Here is a 17,948-nt window from a genome sequence, read left to right as displayed (position 1 = left end):
CCACCCCCCATCCAGCCCCACCCTCCCCACCCAGCCCCTCCCCACCCTCCCTTCCCCACCCAGCCCCTCCCCACCCAGCCCCTCCCTGCACGACGGACGGACGGACACAATAATCGCATGTGGGCTGGTGCAACCAGGAGGTTCCTACCAGTATAAACCCCAATTATCCCAGAATCACACAATCTTCAGACCGGAGAAATCCGATGAGCTATGAAGCTCTTCATACACAGATGTCCAGTCGACACGATCTAGTGGACGCCTTGGGACGGGGTTCATCCAGCAGTGAATAAGACCGTTGATGATGATGATGGCGGTGGTGCCGAAACGTTGTAGATAATTGTAATGTTTAATATTTTTATTATTGTATTATTTCCCTTCTACGTGACTTTACCGAAAGAACCAAGAATACGAATCCATGCAGTCACGAGAGCTTTAAATCGATTTGAAGCGTGTTTTTTTTTTAGGGGGGGGGCATAGTTGAGGGGGGGGGGTCTGACTTTTTGTGACGCCGTGTGACGATGGGGGGGGGGGGTCAAAAACCGTCCAAAATCTCGTGACGTCATTTATGGACGGTCCCCTTTTCTGCGCGTGACTCAAGTCACTTATTTACAGAACACACACAGACACACACAGACATACACACAGACACACACGGACATACACGCGGAGTGCATTGGGTGGTGGTGGGACTCGTGTGTGTGTGTCTGTGTGTCGGTCAGTCGACCCGTGGCACCTGCTGGGTCTGCCCCGTGACCTCCTGCCAGCGGGCATTCGACACTTCACGTGGCCTCAAGGTGCACATGGCCTGGCACAAGCGTCGTGGTGACGTCACCGCCACTTAGTGGCGAATGGCGGTTGTTGTTGTTGTGTCTGTGTGTGTGGGACACTGTGGGAGCGGTGGTGTAGCGGTTAGCGCGCTGCGCTGCGCTATGAACCCGGCGACACGGGTTCGATTCCCGCTCACCGCCAACACCAGTGACGATTATCTGAACCGGTCCAGGGCCTCCTCTAGGTCGACTCAGCCTGAAATTAGTACCTGGTGTGGTGTGTAAACATCGCCACTGGGGAGACAAAGGCGGTCGGGTGTGGTGTTAGCCACCCACCCCATCGCGTGCCGTGCCGCCATTCATAAGGTGCTACTCGCTAACAGCACTTGCCCCAACAATCTGATCAGGCTATACGGGTGATCTTTGTCTTTGGTGTGGTTTATGATAACAGTAAATATACAAGCCGCTGAGTAGGAACATGGGGGCACCGCGGTGGCGAGGAGATGTTAACTACCTCGCCTGGTGTACAGGAGGTCGTGGGTTCGATCACGACCCTGACGCCTGCTGCTGTATATTTGGAGTTTGCGTGTCTCTCTCATCAGTCATCATCATCACGGTGGCTAGGAGATGTTAACTACCTCGCCTGGTGTACAGGAGGTCGTGGGTTCGATCACGACCCTGACGCCTGCTGCTGTATATTTGGAGTTTGCGTGTCTCTCTCATCATCATCACGGTGGCTAGGAGATGTTAACTACCTCGCCTGGTGTACAGGAGGTCGTGGGTTCGATCCTCACTGACGCCTGCTGCTGTCCTCCGGTCCTTCCCCCCACTCTTACCACATTTAGAGTCAACGTGCACTTAGAGCATTTGGCTACTGCTATCAATTTCCACTTTGTTGAGCTGTTATTGTATTTACAATAACAGCTGTGGACATTGTGTGTGTACACGTTGTACGTGGTATCGGTGTTAAGAGGCAGGGCAGGCTGGGGCAAGCGTGGAAATTAACCCCAGGGCTCAAGATTATACGTGGGAGACGGCTGAACGACTCAACTATATATTTTTATTTTACCGGGTAAGTTTAACACGTAGCAGGCTTTCGCGACCAATATTATTCATAAGAAAGTTTTTGGGTTTAGATCGCGTTATTTATAAATGTGTCGTAACCCTCCACCACCCGACACGGCCAATCAGCAAAAAAGTGTCACGTTGACAAGAGACAAAATAGTTCACCGCTTTAGCCCACCGGTGTGTTGAAGAGTGAAACCACAATATTTACAATTTATTTTTTGAGTTGTACGACGTTTCGCTGCTAATTGCATCCAGCATCATCGGGCAATTCGCCAGAATGGTGAGGCTCTGCTCTTTCTCCCGGTCTTAAACAGAGCAGCAGCAGCAGCAGAGTGGCGTCATCGTTTAACTCATCAGGTGCAACGATTTTTAGGCGGAGAGGTTATTTCTTGCTGATTGGCCGTGTCGGGTGGTGGAGGGTTACGACACATTTATAAATAACGCGATCTAACCCAAAAACCTTTATAGGGTAAGGCCCTGATAGAGCTCTTTTAGAAGCCACCAGGCCGCGTGTCATGCAGTTCCGGATTAAGCTAAGCCCTAGAAAAAAACCATTAGAACACAATTTTACTTGCATAGTAAAGTAATTGATAGCAGTAGCCAAATGCTCTAAGTGCACGTTGATTCTAAATGTGGTAAGAGTGGGGGGGAAGGACCGGAGGACAGCAGCAGGCGTCAGTGGGGATCGAACCCACGACCTCCTGTACACCAGGCGAGGTAGTTAACATCTCCTAGCCACCGTGATGATGATGATGAGAGAGACACGCAAACTCCAAATATACAGCAGCTGGCGTCAGGGTCGGGATCGAACCCACGACCTCATGTACACCAAGCGAGGTAGTTAACATCTCCTAGCCCTACTAGTGTAGAGGGCTCGCTGTAGAACACAAGGCAATGATAATTAAATGCTGAAATGTAACACCGTCGCATCACCAGGCATTCATTTTAGGCTAAGTCGACCCAGGGGAAGGTCCGGCATTTGGTATTGGTCGACAGCGCGGACTGAACTCCCCACAAATAATACAGATAAAGATCCCCCGTGTAGCCTTAACACAATGTTGGGGCAAGTGCTGTTCGCGAGTAGCACATACGAAGGGGTGGGTGGCCAGCACCACGCCCGACCGCCTTTGTCTCCCCTAGTGCGCGCACACACGCGCACGCACACACATACAAAGATCCCCCGTGTAGCCTGTAACAGACTGTAGGGGCAAGTGCTGTTAGCGAGCACCTATGAAGGCCGCAACGGTACACGAGGGGGTGGGTGGCCAGCACCACGCCCGACCGCCTTTGTCTCCCTAGTGGTGATGTTTACGTACCGCACCAGGTACTCATTTGAGGCCGAGTCGACCCAGGGGAGGCCCAGGACCGGTTCAGATAATCGTCACGTGGTGTTGGCCTTGAGCGGGAATCGAACTCGGGTCGCAGGGTTCATAGCGCAGCGCGCTAACCGCTACACCACCGCTCCCCCACGCACACACACAGACACACACGCACACAGACAGACACACACGCACGCACACACACGCGCACACACGCGCACGCACACACACGTACGCACACACACACACGCACACACACACACACGCGCGAACACACACACGCACGCACACGCGCACACACGCGCACACGATAGTACAACAACATCGGCTTATTTGGGAGTTATGTGAAGAGCGAGTGGGGTGTGCGGGTGGCGGTGAGTCGCAAGCGAATCGCCGTGGTCAGGAACGTTTCCTGTTGACTCTCGTTTGTTGCGCTCATGTCAACACGTCCAACCGGGTACACATTTAAGGCTGAGTCGACCTACGTGTGTGTGTGTGGGGGGGGGGGCACACGACAGGTTATACATCGGTGGTCCGTAACATTCACTGCAGCCTTGCACCCCCTATTGTTCTCAATAGTTAAACAATGTGTAGGGGTGTTAGAGAGAGAGCCCGTTATGCATGGCAGCCTATGGTAAACAAACACAGTAGGCGGGGCTACATGTGTGCACAAGCAGGTGCCCTCTGCGACGTCCGCGCCAGACACCCTGGGGGGGTCGATTCGGTCGTTATGATCCCCCGGGGCCCCACCCCTCAGGGAGGGGTTGGGTATAAAAGGGGATTGTATCGAAGGGCTCGGGAGTGATGTTCAGCTAAAGAAGAGGAGGCGGAAGACGTCTGAGATAGAGCCCTGGACTCCCCCTGGTACGCCGTCCTTATCAGGACCGCGCAGGCTCGAGCCAGTGGCGTGGTACCAGAGCCAGAGCCAGTGCTGGTCTGGACTCTGGGTACCGGGCCCGACTGACCAGTGTCGGGCCAAGATAGCCTCCCCTAGCCCATTAGAGGAGGACTCAGAGGCAGGCTAGGGTTAGCCTAGAGGTGTGTCCTCAGATAGACGGGTGAGGGGGCCGATACCCTCTCAGTGTGTATGTCACAACGTTGGTGTTAAATAAACAAGTGTGCCTCCAACTCCGGTGTGAACGAGTCGTGAGCGTTACTACAAATGTAACGATGTTAAATAAAAAATACGGAGAGCTTTGATGAAACAGAGGAAGTTGGACGTTCGAGCCACGTGCTGAATTTGGTTGTTTCGACGATTTGGCTTTAAAAAAAATAACTGCACGTCACAAGAGTTTGTGTGATATTGAACCAAATTATGTATAAAAAAAATACAACTTAAAGCACAAATCAAGTAATTTATAAAGCAAATTACATATAATTTGTAACAGTATTGAACAAATATATACAGTATAACATTAAAGTACATAACCAATGGCTGTTACTGGTAGGAACCTCCTGGTTTCACCAGCCCACAGGTGATTATTGTAACCGTCTGTCGTGCAGGGAGGGACTGGGTGGGGAGGGACTGGGTGGGGAGGGTGGGGCTGGGTGGGGGGTGGTCACCCCGTGGTGCCCTTATAAAACTCAACGTTTAACCTACTCACGCCGGCTTGTGCCCGCCCTCACAGTCGGGCATATTTGCGGAATACACCACGCCGCCGTTGACCCTGCAGGCCATTGACCGAGCAACCCAACGTTCCTACCAGCTCCCTCCGCAGGACAACGTGTTGCGTTTAGTTTGTCCTTCCACCCACACGTCCGATGAGCGCGGAAACGTCTACGTACGGTGCGAAAGAACTCCAACAAACGAGCGCACGCAACACACACACATTTGGTAAAATGTACCCGCAAATTTATTCGATTGGAAAAACTCCACGAAGCAATCATCGCCGCCCCCACCCCCCCCTACCGACAGCAGACTCATACCCCCCCCCCCCGCCCCCCCCAGGTCTCTCTTTGGAGATCGGAGCCGGCTCGACGGGACGAACTTTGCAACGTTGCGCCCTCCGTCGACGACGATGGGGGCCACCTTGGGAAAAACGTGGGGGGGGGGGGGGGGTTGGCAGACCGCGCAAGGACGGGATAAGGTGACAGGCGGTACGGCGAACAGACCGGCTCACCGCCACGGGTGGGAGTGCTCGACGCACGATCTGAAGTTCGCGCAATCGAATCCCGTGCACGGTCAATTCGTTCGTGAGGACGATTAAACAAAGAATAAGTGCAATGAGCGACCGCCACATATCCACGACTGCCAACAATGCACGCACGCACGCACGCAGAGCCTTTTTTGCACCGTACGTGGCAATCCACGCTAATCGTAAATTAACCGCCCATGTGTGACGTTAATTTTCTGTGGATGTTCACGCGTGCCCAGATCATGTGCGACGTTGTCCAGCAGAACCCCTCTTCTTCTTGGTTCTTTCGGTAAAGTCACGTAGAAGGGAAATAATAAAATAATAAAATAAAACATAATAAAATACAATTCTCACGACGTTTCGGCCACAACGCAAGCAGCCGTCCTCAGGTGAAGAACAGGTCTGTCGGAAAGACAGTGTCTGAATGACACAGTGTCTGAATGACGCTGTCTTCTCGACAGACCTGTTTCTTCACCTGAGGACGGCTGCTTGCGTTGTGGCCGAAACGTCGTGAGAATTATTTTATTATGTTTTATTTCTATTATTTTATTATTTCCCTTCTACGTGACTTTACCGAAAGAACCAAGAAGATGAATCTGAACTTCATCGTCACGGCCATCATCGTCGTCGTCATCAGCCGTGGTCAATCCACTGCTGGATGAGTATGTACGGTGCAGAAGAAGTTCAACAGACATACTGACTGCCCATAGACTCGACGCTGCCCATAGACGCAACACCGCACCTCCGATTATCACGGTTGGCTACGTATGGTGCGAAAGAAGTTCAACTTGCATGCGTACACAACACGCAGCAGGTCACCGCCACCACTTTGACACGGTCTACTCGCTTTGCTCAATCTCCCGGTTGAATAAAAGAATTAGCGACCGACTCATCGCTCCATCTCATCGGTTGGACGTCCTCTGAGAATTTCAGTTGGGAGACACGGACTGGCTTTGCTTCCCTCCCCCTCCGTCCCACCGCCCTGTAGCTCTTAAGAGTTCATAGTGCACAAGCTACGAGCTCAAATTAATAATAATACGCGGCGATGAAAAAAATACATATTGCTTGGAATATCGGAGTAACGATCGTTAAAGAAAACATACGACTTACAGAGAAGCAGATAATAGACACATTTTTGTCGTTTTATACATTTTGTACACGTGTGCAATAGTTTATTTTCAGTTGCCCGTACGTCAATTTGGCCTTGTCGGTCCCTCCCTCCCTACCTCCCTCCCTCCCTCCTCCCTCCAGCCAGCAAAACTTTTTTTCTTTCTAATACTGCGAGTATGATAGCGTATCGGCCGGGATGGAGGGGGTGAGGGGAGAGGCTGCTACTCCTCTGTCGGGAGCTGGACCGGTACCGCCTGGATCTCTGTGGTAAACAGGAGGTCCGGTGGACCGGCTCTGGCTTCTGCCACCACGAGGGGTGGACAATCCTCTACTCGGGGCAGGAGACTGCCAAACAACAGGGAATGAAGGGGGCGTGGGAGCGTGGCGGTGAGGTGTGGGAAGCTGTAAGCTCCAGGTTACTTTTGGGCTCGCCTTCCCATCAACCGGAGGCGAGGAGTGGTGGTCGTGGTTACTTATGCCCGAACATCCGTGGAGGGATGCAGGCAAGGCCGATGAGTCAGATGCCTTCTATGACCTCCTGTCACAGGTGCCGGCTAAAGTGGCCGCTCGGCATTGGGTGACTTCAATGCCCGAGTTGGTAATGATGCTGGCACCTGGTCTGGAGTGATTGGAAGGCATGTTGTTGTTGTTGTCACGGGTGACGCTGCTGAACGCCTCGGGGATGTGGATGACGTCACATCGTGAACGTCTGCGCAATGATGACGTCATCGCGCGGACGTCTGAGCGATGGTGACGACACCCCATGCCCCACACCATCGCGATTAGGAACAGAAAGACAGGAACAGACAAAGCGAGACATCTCGATGAGAAGGCAAGAGAAAGGTGGAGAGAGACAAGGCTCCGTATAGGATCAAAAGTTTTGCTGGCTGGCTGGCTGGGAGGGAGGGACGGTCACGTCCAATAGGATGTGCGGGTTTCTAGCATTCGTACAATAAAAAAATAAGCGAGCACGTTTCACACTCCGTACGGTTCCCCGCTCCATACGCTCCGATCTCTGTACGTTCCCACACTCCGCACGTTATCGCGGTTGTTCCCGCGGGGGCGCTCAGAGCGCGTGTCAGTTTGGCATGGAGTCTGACGTTTCGCCACCACGCACGGATAAATAAAAAAGTAAAAAAAAAATTAAGTGGCGTTGAATTTCGATTTAAAGCTTTCGTGACTGCAGGGATTCATCTTCTTGGTTCTTTCGGTAAAGTCACGTAGAAGGGAAGTAATAAAATAATAAAAATTATAAAAAAAATTATTGTGTTTTATTTTTATTATTTTATTACTTCCCTTCTACGTGACTTTACCGAAAGAACCAAGAAGATAAGTGGCGTTGCTTTGCCGCACAGCTTCCCAACACAATGCGCGGAGGGAAAACCAATAACGCGGCGGCACAACCTCCCAACAATACGTCGCAGAGCCGGGCTGCATGGCCGCGAAAACCCACGCCGGCAGTAGCATCCTCACCCCGCCCCCCACCCCGTTCCTGATTTAAGCTGCCAGGACGCGTAGCAAAACGTCGGACGTCGCGGCAACGCGGCACGGCGCGTCACCCGGAGCTCCGCAAATCCGGCTTGCGGTGGGGGGGAGGGGTGGGTGGGGAGGGAGGGGGAGAAAGCTCCCGGCACGCGGAAGCGACGACGCCGAATAACGTGGCCGGTGACGACCCGGGGGACGCACCGACGCGCTTTCAAAGCCCGTCACGAGTTCGCGCTCCGATCCACATCGTTCTCCGGCGCAACTTCCGCCCGCGCCTCCTCCATCTCCTCCACCTCCTCCCCACCGCCGCCGCCGCCATCGGCCCTCCCGCCGTCGTCGCCGCCGCGCAGAGCCCTGCCGCCCTCGCCGCGCCCGTGGTTCTTCCGCACGTGCTGGTTGAGCGTCGCCTGGAAGGGGAAGCACTTGCCGCAGAGCGCGCACGGGAAGGGCTTGTTGCCCGTGTGCGTGCGGATGTGGTACTCCAGCTGGTCCTTGCGCGTGTAGCGCTTGCCGCAGTGCCGGCACGCGAACGGCGTGATGCCCATGTGCAGCCGCATGTGGCGGTCCAGGCTGCCCTTCTGGTTGAACGACTTGCCGCAGTAGAGGCACGTCAGACGCGGGTTGTAGCGCATCCACCGCTCCTGGCCGGACGTCGGCGTCGGCGCCGCCGCAGCCGCTGATGATGACGTCGCGCCGGTGACCGATGCGGCGCCGCAGTCGTCGCCGCCGCCGCCACCACCGGCCGCGCTCTGCAAGTAGTCGGCGTAGGCCGCGGCCGACGGGAGGGCTCCGTCCGAATGCGGCGAGAGATCGGCCGACGCCGGGTGCTGCTGCGGGGAGGTGCTGCGTGCGCGGATGACGCCGGCGTTGGCGGCGGCGTTGGCGGGTGCCAGCGACGCCGGCGCGAGCGAGAACGCCCGCGGCACCAAGAGGCCCCGGCGGGCGGCGAGGTCGGCGTGCTGGATGACCCGCGGCTTGCGCCGTCTGCGCGCCGCCGGCTTCTCGTCGCGGTCGTCGCCGCCGCCGTCACCCACCCACTCCGCCATCACCACCTCGTTCTCCTCCTCCTCCTCCGCCGCACTGTTGTTGTAGTTCCCCCCCTCCTCCTCGTCGTCATCGTCGACGTCGTTGACATCGTCGTCGTCGTCGAGGTCGTCGCGACGCATCTGCTCGTCCGGCGGCTCCGTCTTGATTTGGAGACGGACGCTCGTGGCCGACTTCCTGGGGCGCCGGCTTGGCAACAGCACCAGCTGCTGCTGCTGCTGCTGCTGGTGCTGATGGTACCGATGGCGTTGCTGCTGCTGCTGCTGCTGGTGATGCTGATGGCGCGAAACCGCCGGAGGGAAAGTGACGTCCTCCGGCGACGAGCCTTGCACGAACCCGTCTGGCCAGCCCAGCTCGGTCCAGCTGGAAGCCTCGCTCCCTCCGCAGCTTGCGCCGCCTCCACCGCCACCACCACCACCGCCACCGCCGCCGCCACCGGCCACCGCCGGCAACTCGTCCTCGCGTGCGGGGGGCGGGCCGTGCGAGCCGGGGACGTGGGCCGGCGGCGTGGAGGGGAGGAGAGGCCGATCGCACGACGACGACGACGACCGCGGAGGTGGGGGAGGCGGGGGAGGAGGCGAGGGCTCGAGGAGGCCCGGAGAGTCGTGGGAGGAGTCGGTGAGGTGGGACGTGGGGCTGAGCATCCCGGCAAGCAGTTGCACGCAGCTGGGGTGACGACACGCGCACGCGCGCACGCAAACAAAGGTAAAGACAAAGATGCCGCCCCCAGTATTGCCTTAACAGAACTGTTGGGGCAAGTGCTGTTAGCGAGTAGCAGCGCCTGTGAAGGCCGGCACGGCACACGAGGGGGTGGGTGGCCAGAAACCACGCACGGCCTCCTGTCTCCCTAGTGGCGACGTTTACAGACCGCAAGAGCTACTCATTCGAGGCCGAGTCGACCTAGGGGAGGCCCAGGACCGGTTCAGAAAATTGGAGTAGCACAGCGCGCTAACCACGGCACTACCGCCCCCCCATACGTACACGCAGGCACATACCCAGACAATACACTTACACAACAACCGCCATTCGCCACTAAGTGGCGATGACGTCACCAGGGCACCTGTGCCAGGCTAGGTGCACTTTAAGGCCACTTGAAGTGTCGAAGGCTCTGGCTGCTGGCAGGAGGTCACTGGACAGACCCAGCAGGTGCCATGGGTTGACCGATCACTGGCACATGCACCACCTGCGCCCCCTACTGTGCCAACTCGCTGTGTTTCAGGGGCCTGGCCATAAACGATAGCTCAACAAAGAGGCTCATCGCGTGAAAATGTATTGCAACCAAATACTCTGAACGCGCGATGTTGATTCTAACACGTGGAGGGAAAAAATGGAGGACTTCGTCGAAAAATCAACGCGACCACGGGGAGAGAGAGAGAGAGAGTAAGCATGCAAATTCCAAATATACAGCAGCAGGCGTCAGGGTCGGGATCGAACCCACGACCTCCTGTGCACCAGACGAGGGAGTTAACATCTCCTAGCCACCGTGATGATGATGATGCGAGAACTCCAAATAAACAGCAGGCGTCAGGATCGGGATTGAACCCACGACCTCCTATACACCAGGCGAGGGAGTTATCATCTCCTCGCGACTGCGGTGCCCCCACTCTCTCTCTCTCTCATTCCTCCATCTCCTCTCTCGCCCGCCCTCCCTCTCATCCATCCCTCCCAATCGCCGTTTCTCTCCTTTAATCTCACTCCCATTTCTCTCTCACCCGCCCACCTGCCCTACTCACTCCCGCCCGCCCGCCCCCCATCTCACCGGTCGATGACGGGCTGCAGCTGGAGGAAGCTGGCGGCGGTGAGGAAGGCGAGGATCTCCCTGCGTGTCAGCACCAGCCTGCCCGTGTAGCAGAACGCCAGCAGCTGGGCGAACACGCGCGGGCTTCGCACGACGCCCACGTGAAGCGCGCTCAGGCCCTGCAGCCCGGCGTGGTCGCGGAAATAGGGGCAGCTCGCGGCAAGCACGGCCTGTGGGTGGGGGTGGAGAGTTGTGGGGGGAATCTTAATTTTGGAGCTTTCGTGACTGCAGGAATTATTGTTTGGTTCTTTCGGTAAAAGTGACGTATAAAGATAAAATAATAAATTAAATAATAGCATACGACGTTTCGATTGCAACGCAAGCAATCGTCATCAGGTATAAATGAAATAGCAACAGAAATTCTAAGCAGAGAACTATAGACAGACATATAAGCAGACAGATATCACCAAGATACATAGAGAGAGAGTAACACAGGTACAGAGAGGGAGATCGTCTCTGTGGGGTGGCCTTAAATAGACAGAGGGGGGCGGAGGCAGAGAGAGGGAGGGGTTAGAGAAAAAATGTACATGTCAATGAGTACGAAGAACGCGTAGTAAAGTACGCAGGCTTGAACATTGGGGGGGGGTGGAGGGGATAGGGCGTTAGGGGATTGAGGGGATCGAGGTTCAAGTCAGGGGTAGGGTTAGGAGGTAGGGGATAAGAGTTGGGGATGTGTGTGAGAGCCGGGGATATGGTTAAGGTTGGGGTTAGCCACAGTCAGATGCGTACGTGTCAAGCCGTACTGTGTATCCTGTATTCTTGTACGGGGAACTTTAGTTTTCAGGTCCATACGGCGTACAGCCCAAACTGGTGGTGGTCGCAACCCGCGACCACCACCCAGTTTGGGGGTAGAGTGAGTTTAGGGTAGAGTGAGGTGTAGGGGTAGAGTGAGGTGTAGTGGTAGAGTGAGGTGTAGGGGTAGAGTGAGGTGTAGGGTAGAGTGAGGTTTAGGATTAGTGTGAGGTTTTGGCTTAGTGTGAGGTTTAGGGTTAGAGTGAGGTTTAGGGTTAGTGTGAGGTTTAGGGTAGAGTGAGGTTTTGCCTTAGTGTGAGGTTTAGGGTTAGAGCAAGGTTTTGCCTTAGTGTGAGGTTTAGGATTAGGCACAGGGACAGCTTTGCTAGAGTAGTGTAGGCGGTGACGTTGTCTCAGAAGCACCACGTGGCAAGAGAGGCACGAGGGGTTACGGTGAAGAGTCCGGCTCACCTTGTGTGCGCCAAACGCATGGCCAGCCACGTGCAGCGTGATGTCGCAAAGCTGCCCGTCGAGGCGCAGGCGATTGAGCTCCGCCAGGATGGTGGGGCCATGGCACGCGGCCATGAAGGGGATGGCCTCGCTCACATCCGTCGTCATCTGCAACGCACGGGCACGATGAACAACGCAGTACCGTTTGTGCATGTCCTGTAATGTAGGTACGTTGAACTTCTTTCGCAGTCGTACGTAGCCAACAGTGCTAATCGGAGGTGCGGCGTTGAGTCTGTGGGCGGTGTTGAGTCTGTGGGCAGTGTTGAGTCTATGGGTTGTGTTGAGTCTATGGGCAGTGTTGAGTCTATGGGCAGTGTTGAGTCTATGGGCAGTGTTGAGTCTATGGGCAGTGTTGAGTCTATGGGTTGTGTTGAGTCTGTGGGCAGTGTTGAGTCTGTGGGCAGTGTTGAGTCTACGGGCAGTGTTGAGTCTATGGGCAGTGTTGAGTCTATGGGCAGTGTTGAGTCTATGGTGCAGTGTTGAGTCTATGGTGCAGTGTTGAGTCTATGGGTAGTGTTGAGTCTGTGGGCAATGTTAAGTCTGTGGGCAGTGTTGAGTCTATGGGCAGTGTTGAGTCTATGGGTAGTGTTGAGTCTATGGGTGTTGTTGAGTCTATGGGTAGTGTTGAGTCTATGGGCAGTGTTGAGTCTTTGGGCAGTGTTGAGTCTATGGGTAGTGTTGAGTCTATGGGCAGTGCTGAGTATATGGGCAGTGTTGAGTCTATGGGCGGTGTTGAGTCTGTGGGCAATGTTGAGTCTGTGGGCAGTGTTGAGTCTATGGGCAGTGTTGAGTCTATGGGTAGTGTTGAGTCTATGGGTGTTGTTGAGTCTATGGGTAGTGTTGAGTCTATGGGTAGTGTTGAGTCTATGGGTAGTAATTCTAGATTTGAAGCTTTCGTGACTGCAATGATTCATATTCTCAGGTTTTTTCGGTAAAGTCACGTAGGTAAAACATTAAAAGTAATGAAAGTAAAATAAAACAAAACAAAAATAAAAATAAAATTCACGACGTTTCGGAGGCAACACAAGTCTCCGTCATCAGGTGGGACCGTCACAGCCAGATTAGCTGCATCAAGTGAAGCAATGATTCAAGATGTAATCCCTTATAAGCAAGTTGAAGGGGGGGAGGAGAGGGGGGGGGAGGAGTTCATCAGAATGTGGTAGCCAATGAATGGAACGTATCGGGAGGGAGGGGGGTGGGAGGGGGAGGGAGCCAACAAAACATTTGGCGACGGCTTGGACGCGGCTGCTGCGCACGCCAACACAATAGGCAGAGAGGGGGGAGGGGAGGTCTGATACACATGATAGAACAAAGGAACGAAAATGCCCATGTTTATACCAATGCAGGCTGAAAAATGAAGAGAGTACTGTTAAAAATAACTGGGGATGTTAACACTCGGTGAAGTAAATTAAAATAGTGCCTGTCAGATAAGATGGTCCAAAAAGTGTAATTAAGTCTTTTTTGCGTGGTTAATAACATCTTTCCAGTGATTACTGAGTTTGTACCCATCATCACGGTTGAAATTATGTCTGTGTTTGTATATTTGTATGGCTTCGTGTACAAACCTTTGATGGTAGCCAGGAGGCTTGCAGAGAACCTTGGTCTCGAAAAAGACAATTTCATGAGAGCCCGCCGAGTTGTAGCAATGATCGGCAACGGCCGAAGAATCAGTTCTGCCGTGTTTCAGATCTGACTTGTGCTCGCGGACACGATCAGCAACATGACGTTTTGTTTCTCCAATGTAGCAATCACCACAAATGCAACTCAATTTGTAGACTCCAGGATACTGTAAGTCAGGAACGACATCCTTCACAGATGGAATCAGATCACGGATTTTATGCACTGTGCTGAATCGGACTTGGATCTTATGTTTGTTTAGAATTTTGGAGATCTTTTTGGTCACGCCTGCTATGTATGGAAACGTGATAGTTTTGGTCGGAGTTTCATGTGGTTGTTTCTGTGTGGTGGGAGAGACAGCTTAGCGGATAGTACGGTCAGAGTATCCGTTCATCCTGAGGGCCCGATGTACATGTCTTAATTCATCAGTCAGGTGGAGTTGGTCAGAAATGCCATGGGCTCTGTGGTATAGCGTTTTGATGAGAGAATTCTTTTGAGATGGGTGGTGGTGGGAATCCGGTTTCAGGTAGGAATCTGTGTGGGTGGCTTTCCTGTAGACAGAATGTCCCAAGGATCCGTCAAGCCTCCTCTTAAACAGAATATCCAAGAATGGTAGTTTACCGTCTTTCTCCACTTCCATGGTGAATCTGATAGATGGGTGTCTAGAATTGATGTGGTCCAAGAAGTGGTTCAATGCTGGGAGGCCATGTGGCCAGATGACGAAAGTGTGGAAGAGATATGTGGATGACACTTTCGTCATCTGGCCACATGGCCTCCCAGCATTGAACCACTTCTTGGACCACATCAATTCTAGACACCCATCTATCAGATTCACCATGGAAGTGGAGAAAGATGGTAAACTACCATTCTTGGATATTCTGTTTAAGAGGAGGCTTGACGGATCCTTGGGACATTCTGTCTACAGGAAAGCCACCCACACAGATTCCTACCTGAAACCGGATTCCCACCACCACCCATCTCAAAAGAATTCTCTCATCAAAACGCTATACCACAGAGCCCATGGCATTTCTGACCAACACCACCTGACTGATGAATTAAGACATGTACATCGGGCCCTCAGGATGAACGGATACTCTGACCGTACTATCCGCCAAGCTGTCTCTCCCACCACACAGAAACAACCACATGAAACTCCGACCAAAACTATCACGTTACCATACATAGCAGGCGTGACCAAAAAGATCTCCAAAATTCTAAACAAACATAAGATCCAAGTCCGATTCAGCACAGTGCATAAAATCCGTGATCTGATTCCATCTGTGAAGGATGTCGTTCCTGACTTACAGTATCCTGGAGTCTACAAATTGAGTTGCATTTGTGGTGATTGCTACATTGGAGAAACAAAACGTCATGTTGCTGATCGTGTCCGCGAGCACAAGTCAGATCTGAAACACGGCAGAACTGATTCTTCGGCCGTTGCCGATCATTGCTACAACTCGGCGGGCTCTCATGAAATTGTCTTTTCCGAGACCAAGGTTCTCTGCAAGCCTCCTGGCTACCATCAAAGGTTTGTACACGAAGCCATACAAATATACAAACACAGACATAATTTCAACCGTGATGATGGGTACAAACTCAGTAATCACTGGAAAGATGTTATTAACCACGCAAAAAAGACTTAATTACACTTTTTGGACCATCTTATCTGACAGGCACTATTTTAATTTACTTCACCGAGTGTTAACATCCCCAGTTATTTTTAACAGTACTCTCTTCATTTTTCAGCCTGCATTGGTATAAACATGGGCATTTTCGTTCCTTTGTTCTATCATGTGTATCAGACCTCCCCTCCCCCCTCTCTGCCTATTGTGTTGGCGTGCGCAGCAGCCGCGTCCAAGCCGTCGCCAAATGTTTTGTTGGCTCCCTCCCCCTCCCACCCCCCTCCCTCCCGATACGTTCCATTCATTGGCTACCACATTCTGATGAACTCCTCCCCCCCCCTCTCCTCCCCCCCTTCAACTTGCTTATAAGGGATTACATCTTGAATCATTGCTTCACTTGATGCAGCTAATCTGGCTGTGACGGTCCCACCTGATGACGGAGACTTGTGTTGCCTCCGAAACGTCGTGAATTTTATTTTTATTTTTGTTTTGTTTTATTTTACTTTCATTACTTTTAATGTTTTACCTACGTGACTTTACCGAAAAAACCTGAGTCTATGGGTAGTGTTGAGTCTATGGGTGTTGTTGAGTCTATGGGTAGTGTTGAGTCTATGGGCAGTGTTGAGTCTTTGGGCAGTGTTGAGTCTATGGGTAGTGTTGAGTCTATGGGCAGTGCTGAGTCTATGGGCGGTGTTGAGTCTATGGGCGGTGTTGAGTCTGTGGGCAATGTTGAGTCTGTGGGCAGTGTTGAGTCTATGGGCAGTGTTGAGTCTATGGGTAGTGTTGAGTCTATGGGTGTTGTTGAGTCTATGGGTAGTGTTGAGTCTATGGGTGTTGTTGAGTCTATGGGTAGTGTTGAGTCTATGGGTAGTGTTGAGTCTATGGGTAGTGTTGAGTCTATGGGTAGTGTTGAGTCTATGGGTAGTGTTAAGTCTATGGTCAGTGTTTGTCTATGGTCAGTGTTTGTCTATGGACAGTGTTGAGTCTATGGTCAGTGTTTGTCTATGGGCAGTGTTTGTCTATGGGTAGTGTTGAGTCTATGGGCAGTGTTGAGTCTATGGGCAGTGTTGAGTCTATGGGCAGTGTTGAGTCTATGGGCAGTGTTGAGTCTATGGGCAGTGTTGAGTCTATGGGCAGTGTTGAGTCTATGGGTAGAGTTGAGTCTATGGGCAGTGTTGGGTCTATGGGCAGTGTTGAGTCTATGGGCAGTGTTGAGTCTATGGGCAGTGTTGAGTCTATGGGTAGAGTTGAGTCTATGGGCAGTGTTGAGTCTATGGGCAGTGTTGAGTCTATGGGCAGTGTTGAGTCTATGGGCAGTGTTGAGTCTATGGGCAGTGTTGAGTCTATGGGCAGTGTTGAGTCTATGGGTAGTGTTGAGTCTATGGGCAGTGTTGAGTCTATGGGTTGTGTTGAGTCTATGGGCAGTGTTGAGTCTATGGGCAGTGTTGAGTCTATGGGCAGTGTTGAGTCTATGGGCAGTGTTGAGTCTATGGGCAGTGTTGAGTCTATGGGCAGTGTTGAGTCTATGGGCAGTGTTGAGTCTATGGGCAGTGTTGAGTCTATGGGCAGTGTTGAGTCTATGGGCAGTGTTGAGTCTATGGGCAGTGTTGAGTCTATGGGCAGTGTTGAGTCTATGGGCAGTGTTGAGTCTATGGGCAGTGTTGAGTCTATGGGCAGTGTTGAGTCTATGGGCAGTGTTGAGTCTATGGGCAGTGTTGAGTCTATGGGCAGTGTTGAGTCGCGATCGAACCCACGACCTCCTGTGCACCAGGCGAGGTAGTCAACATCTCCGAGATGAGAGAACGCGCGGTGGCTTAAGCGACATCGCGCCGACTGCCGACAGAGTGAGAAGGGCGCTTGGGAAGAGGACAGCCGATGTGGTTTGAGACTCGGCAACAGCAGGAGGAGATGTTTAAGAGGAGATGTTTAGGAGGAGATGTTTAAGAGGAGATGTTTAGGAGGAGATGTTTAAGAGGAGATGTTTAGGAGCAGAGGTACCCAAGGTGCGTCAAATCGCACCCTAACACTGCCACCACCACCACAACCACCATCACCGCCACAGGAGAAGTTGTAGCGATGGACTCAGCTCGCGTGCCGTGGCGAGAAGGACGCGTCTCGTGTCAGCTTGGGGAGTGAAGGCCCCCATCTCTTTAACATCCAGCGGTGGATCGAACACGACTGCAGCTCGCGTTGTTGACACTGATTGGGTACAGTAGCAATAGGGCCCTGGCTTTCGCGAAGTGTCTAAGCTCACCTTTAAGCCCCTGTGCTCCACGTCCTCTTCCTGTTACCGTACGCGGTTGTTTGAACACGGCAGAGTGTTGTGTATTTACAGCATGTTCTAAAGTTTAATGACAATTTAATGAAACGTAATTTCTCTAGCTTACTGCTGGAGCGACAACCCGCGGAGGGAGAAACCATTGTCAACCACGGGGGTGTTTGTATGGAGTTATTTCACAATTTTACAAATTAAATGTAACCATATTGCGTTGATTTAAATGTAAGTTCGTTAATTGTTATTGATAAAATTGCCGTGATTTTGTAATGCTGCGTCTTGGTTTGTTTTTAATGTTTTAAAGTCTAAGTCAATGCAAAGAATTTGTGTTGTTACCCCGGTGTGTGAGTGGTACATTCCGAACAGCTACGGTGAGTAATGTGGGTCAAAGCAGATGGCGGTGACGCGATTCATTATTACTGATGTTAATTTGGCATCATTGGACTGACCTGTAAAATATTTACAT

The 17,948-nt window shown here is 52.6% G+C and overlaps 1 protein-coding gene across 1 annotated transcript; it reads right to left on the bottom strand.

Moving 5' to 3' along the window:
* Positions 1–7,652: 7,652 nt before the first annotated feature.
* On the bottom strand, positions 7,653–17,624 carry ZBTB34 (zinc finger and BTB domain containing 34). Its single transcript, XM_078881381.1, has 5 exons — positions 17,462–17,624; positions 11,930–12,076; positions 10,688–10,896; positions 9,372–9,594; positions 7,653–9,329 (listed from the first exon to the last, which is right to left on the bottom strand). The coding sequence occupies exons 2-5, from the start codon at positions 12,074–12,076 to the stop codon at positions 8,106–8,108; spliced, it is 1,803 nt and encodes a 600-aa protein (XP_078737507.1). The 5' UTR covers positions 17,462–17,624; the 3' UTR covers positions 7,653–8,105.
* Positions 17,625–17,948: the final 324 nt, after the last annotated feature.

This window comes from Lampetra fluviatilis, chromosome 61 (assembly GCF_964198595.1).
Source record: "Lampetra fluviatilis chromosome 61, kcLamFluv1.1, whole genome shotgun sequence".
Classification (NCBI taxonomy): domain Eukaryota; kingdom Metazoa; phylum Chordata; class Hyperoartia; order Petromyzontiformes; family Petromyzontidae; genus Lampetra; species Lampetra fluviatilis.
The sequence above is the reverse complement of the archived record's forward strand: the minus strand, read 5'-3'. Positions and strand labels throughout refer to the sequence as shown.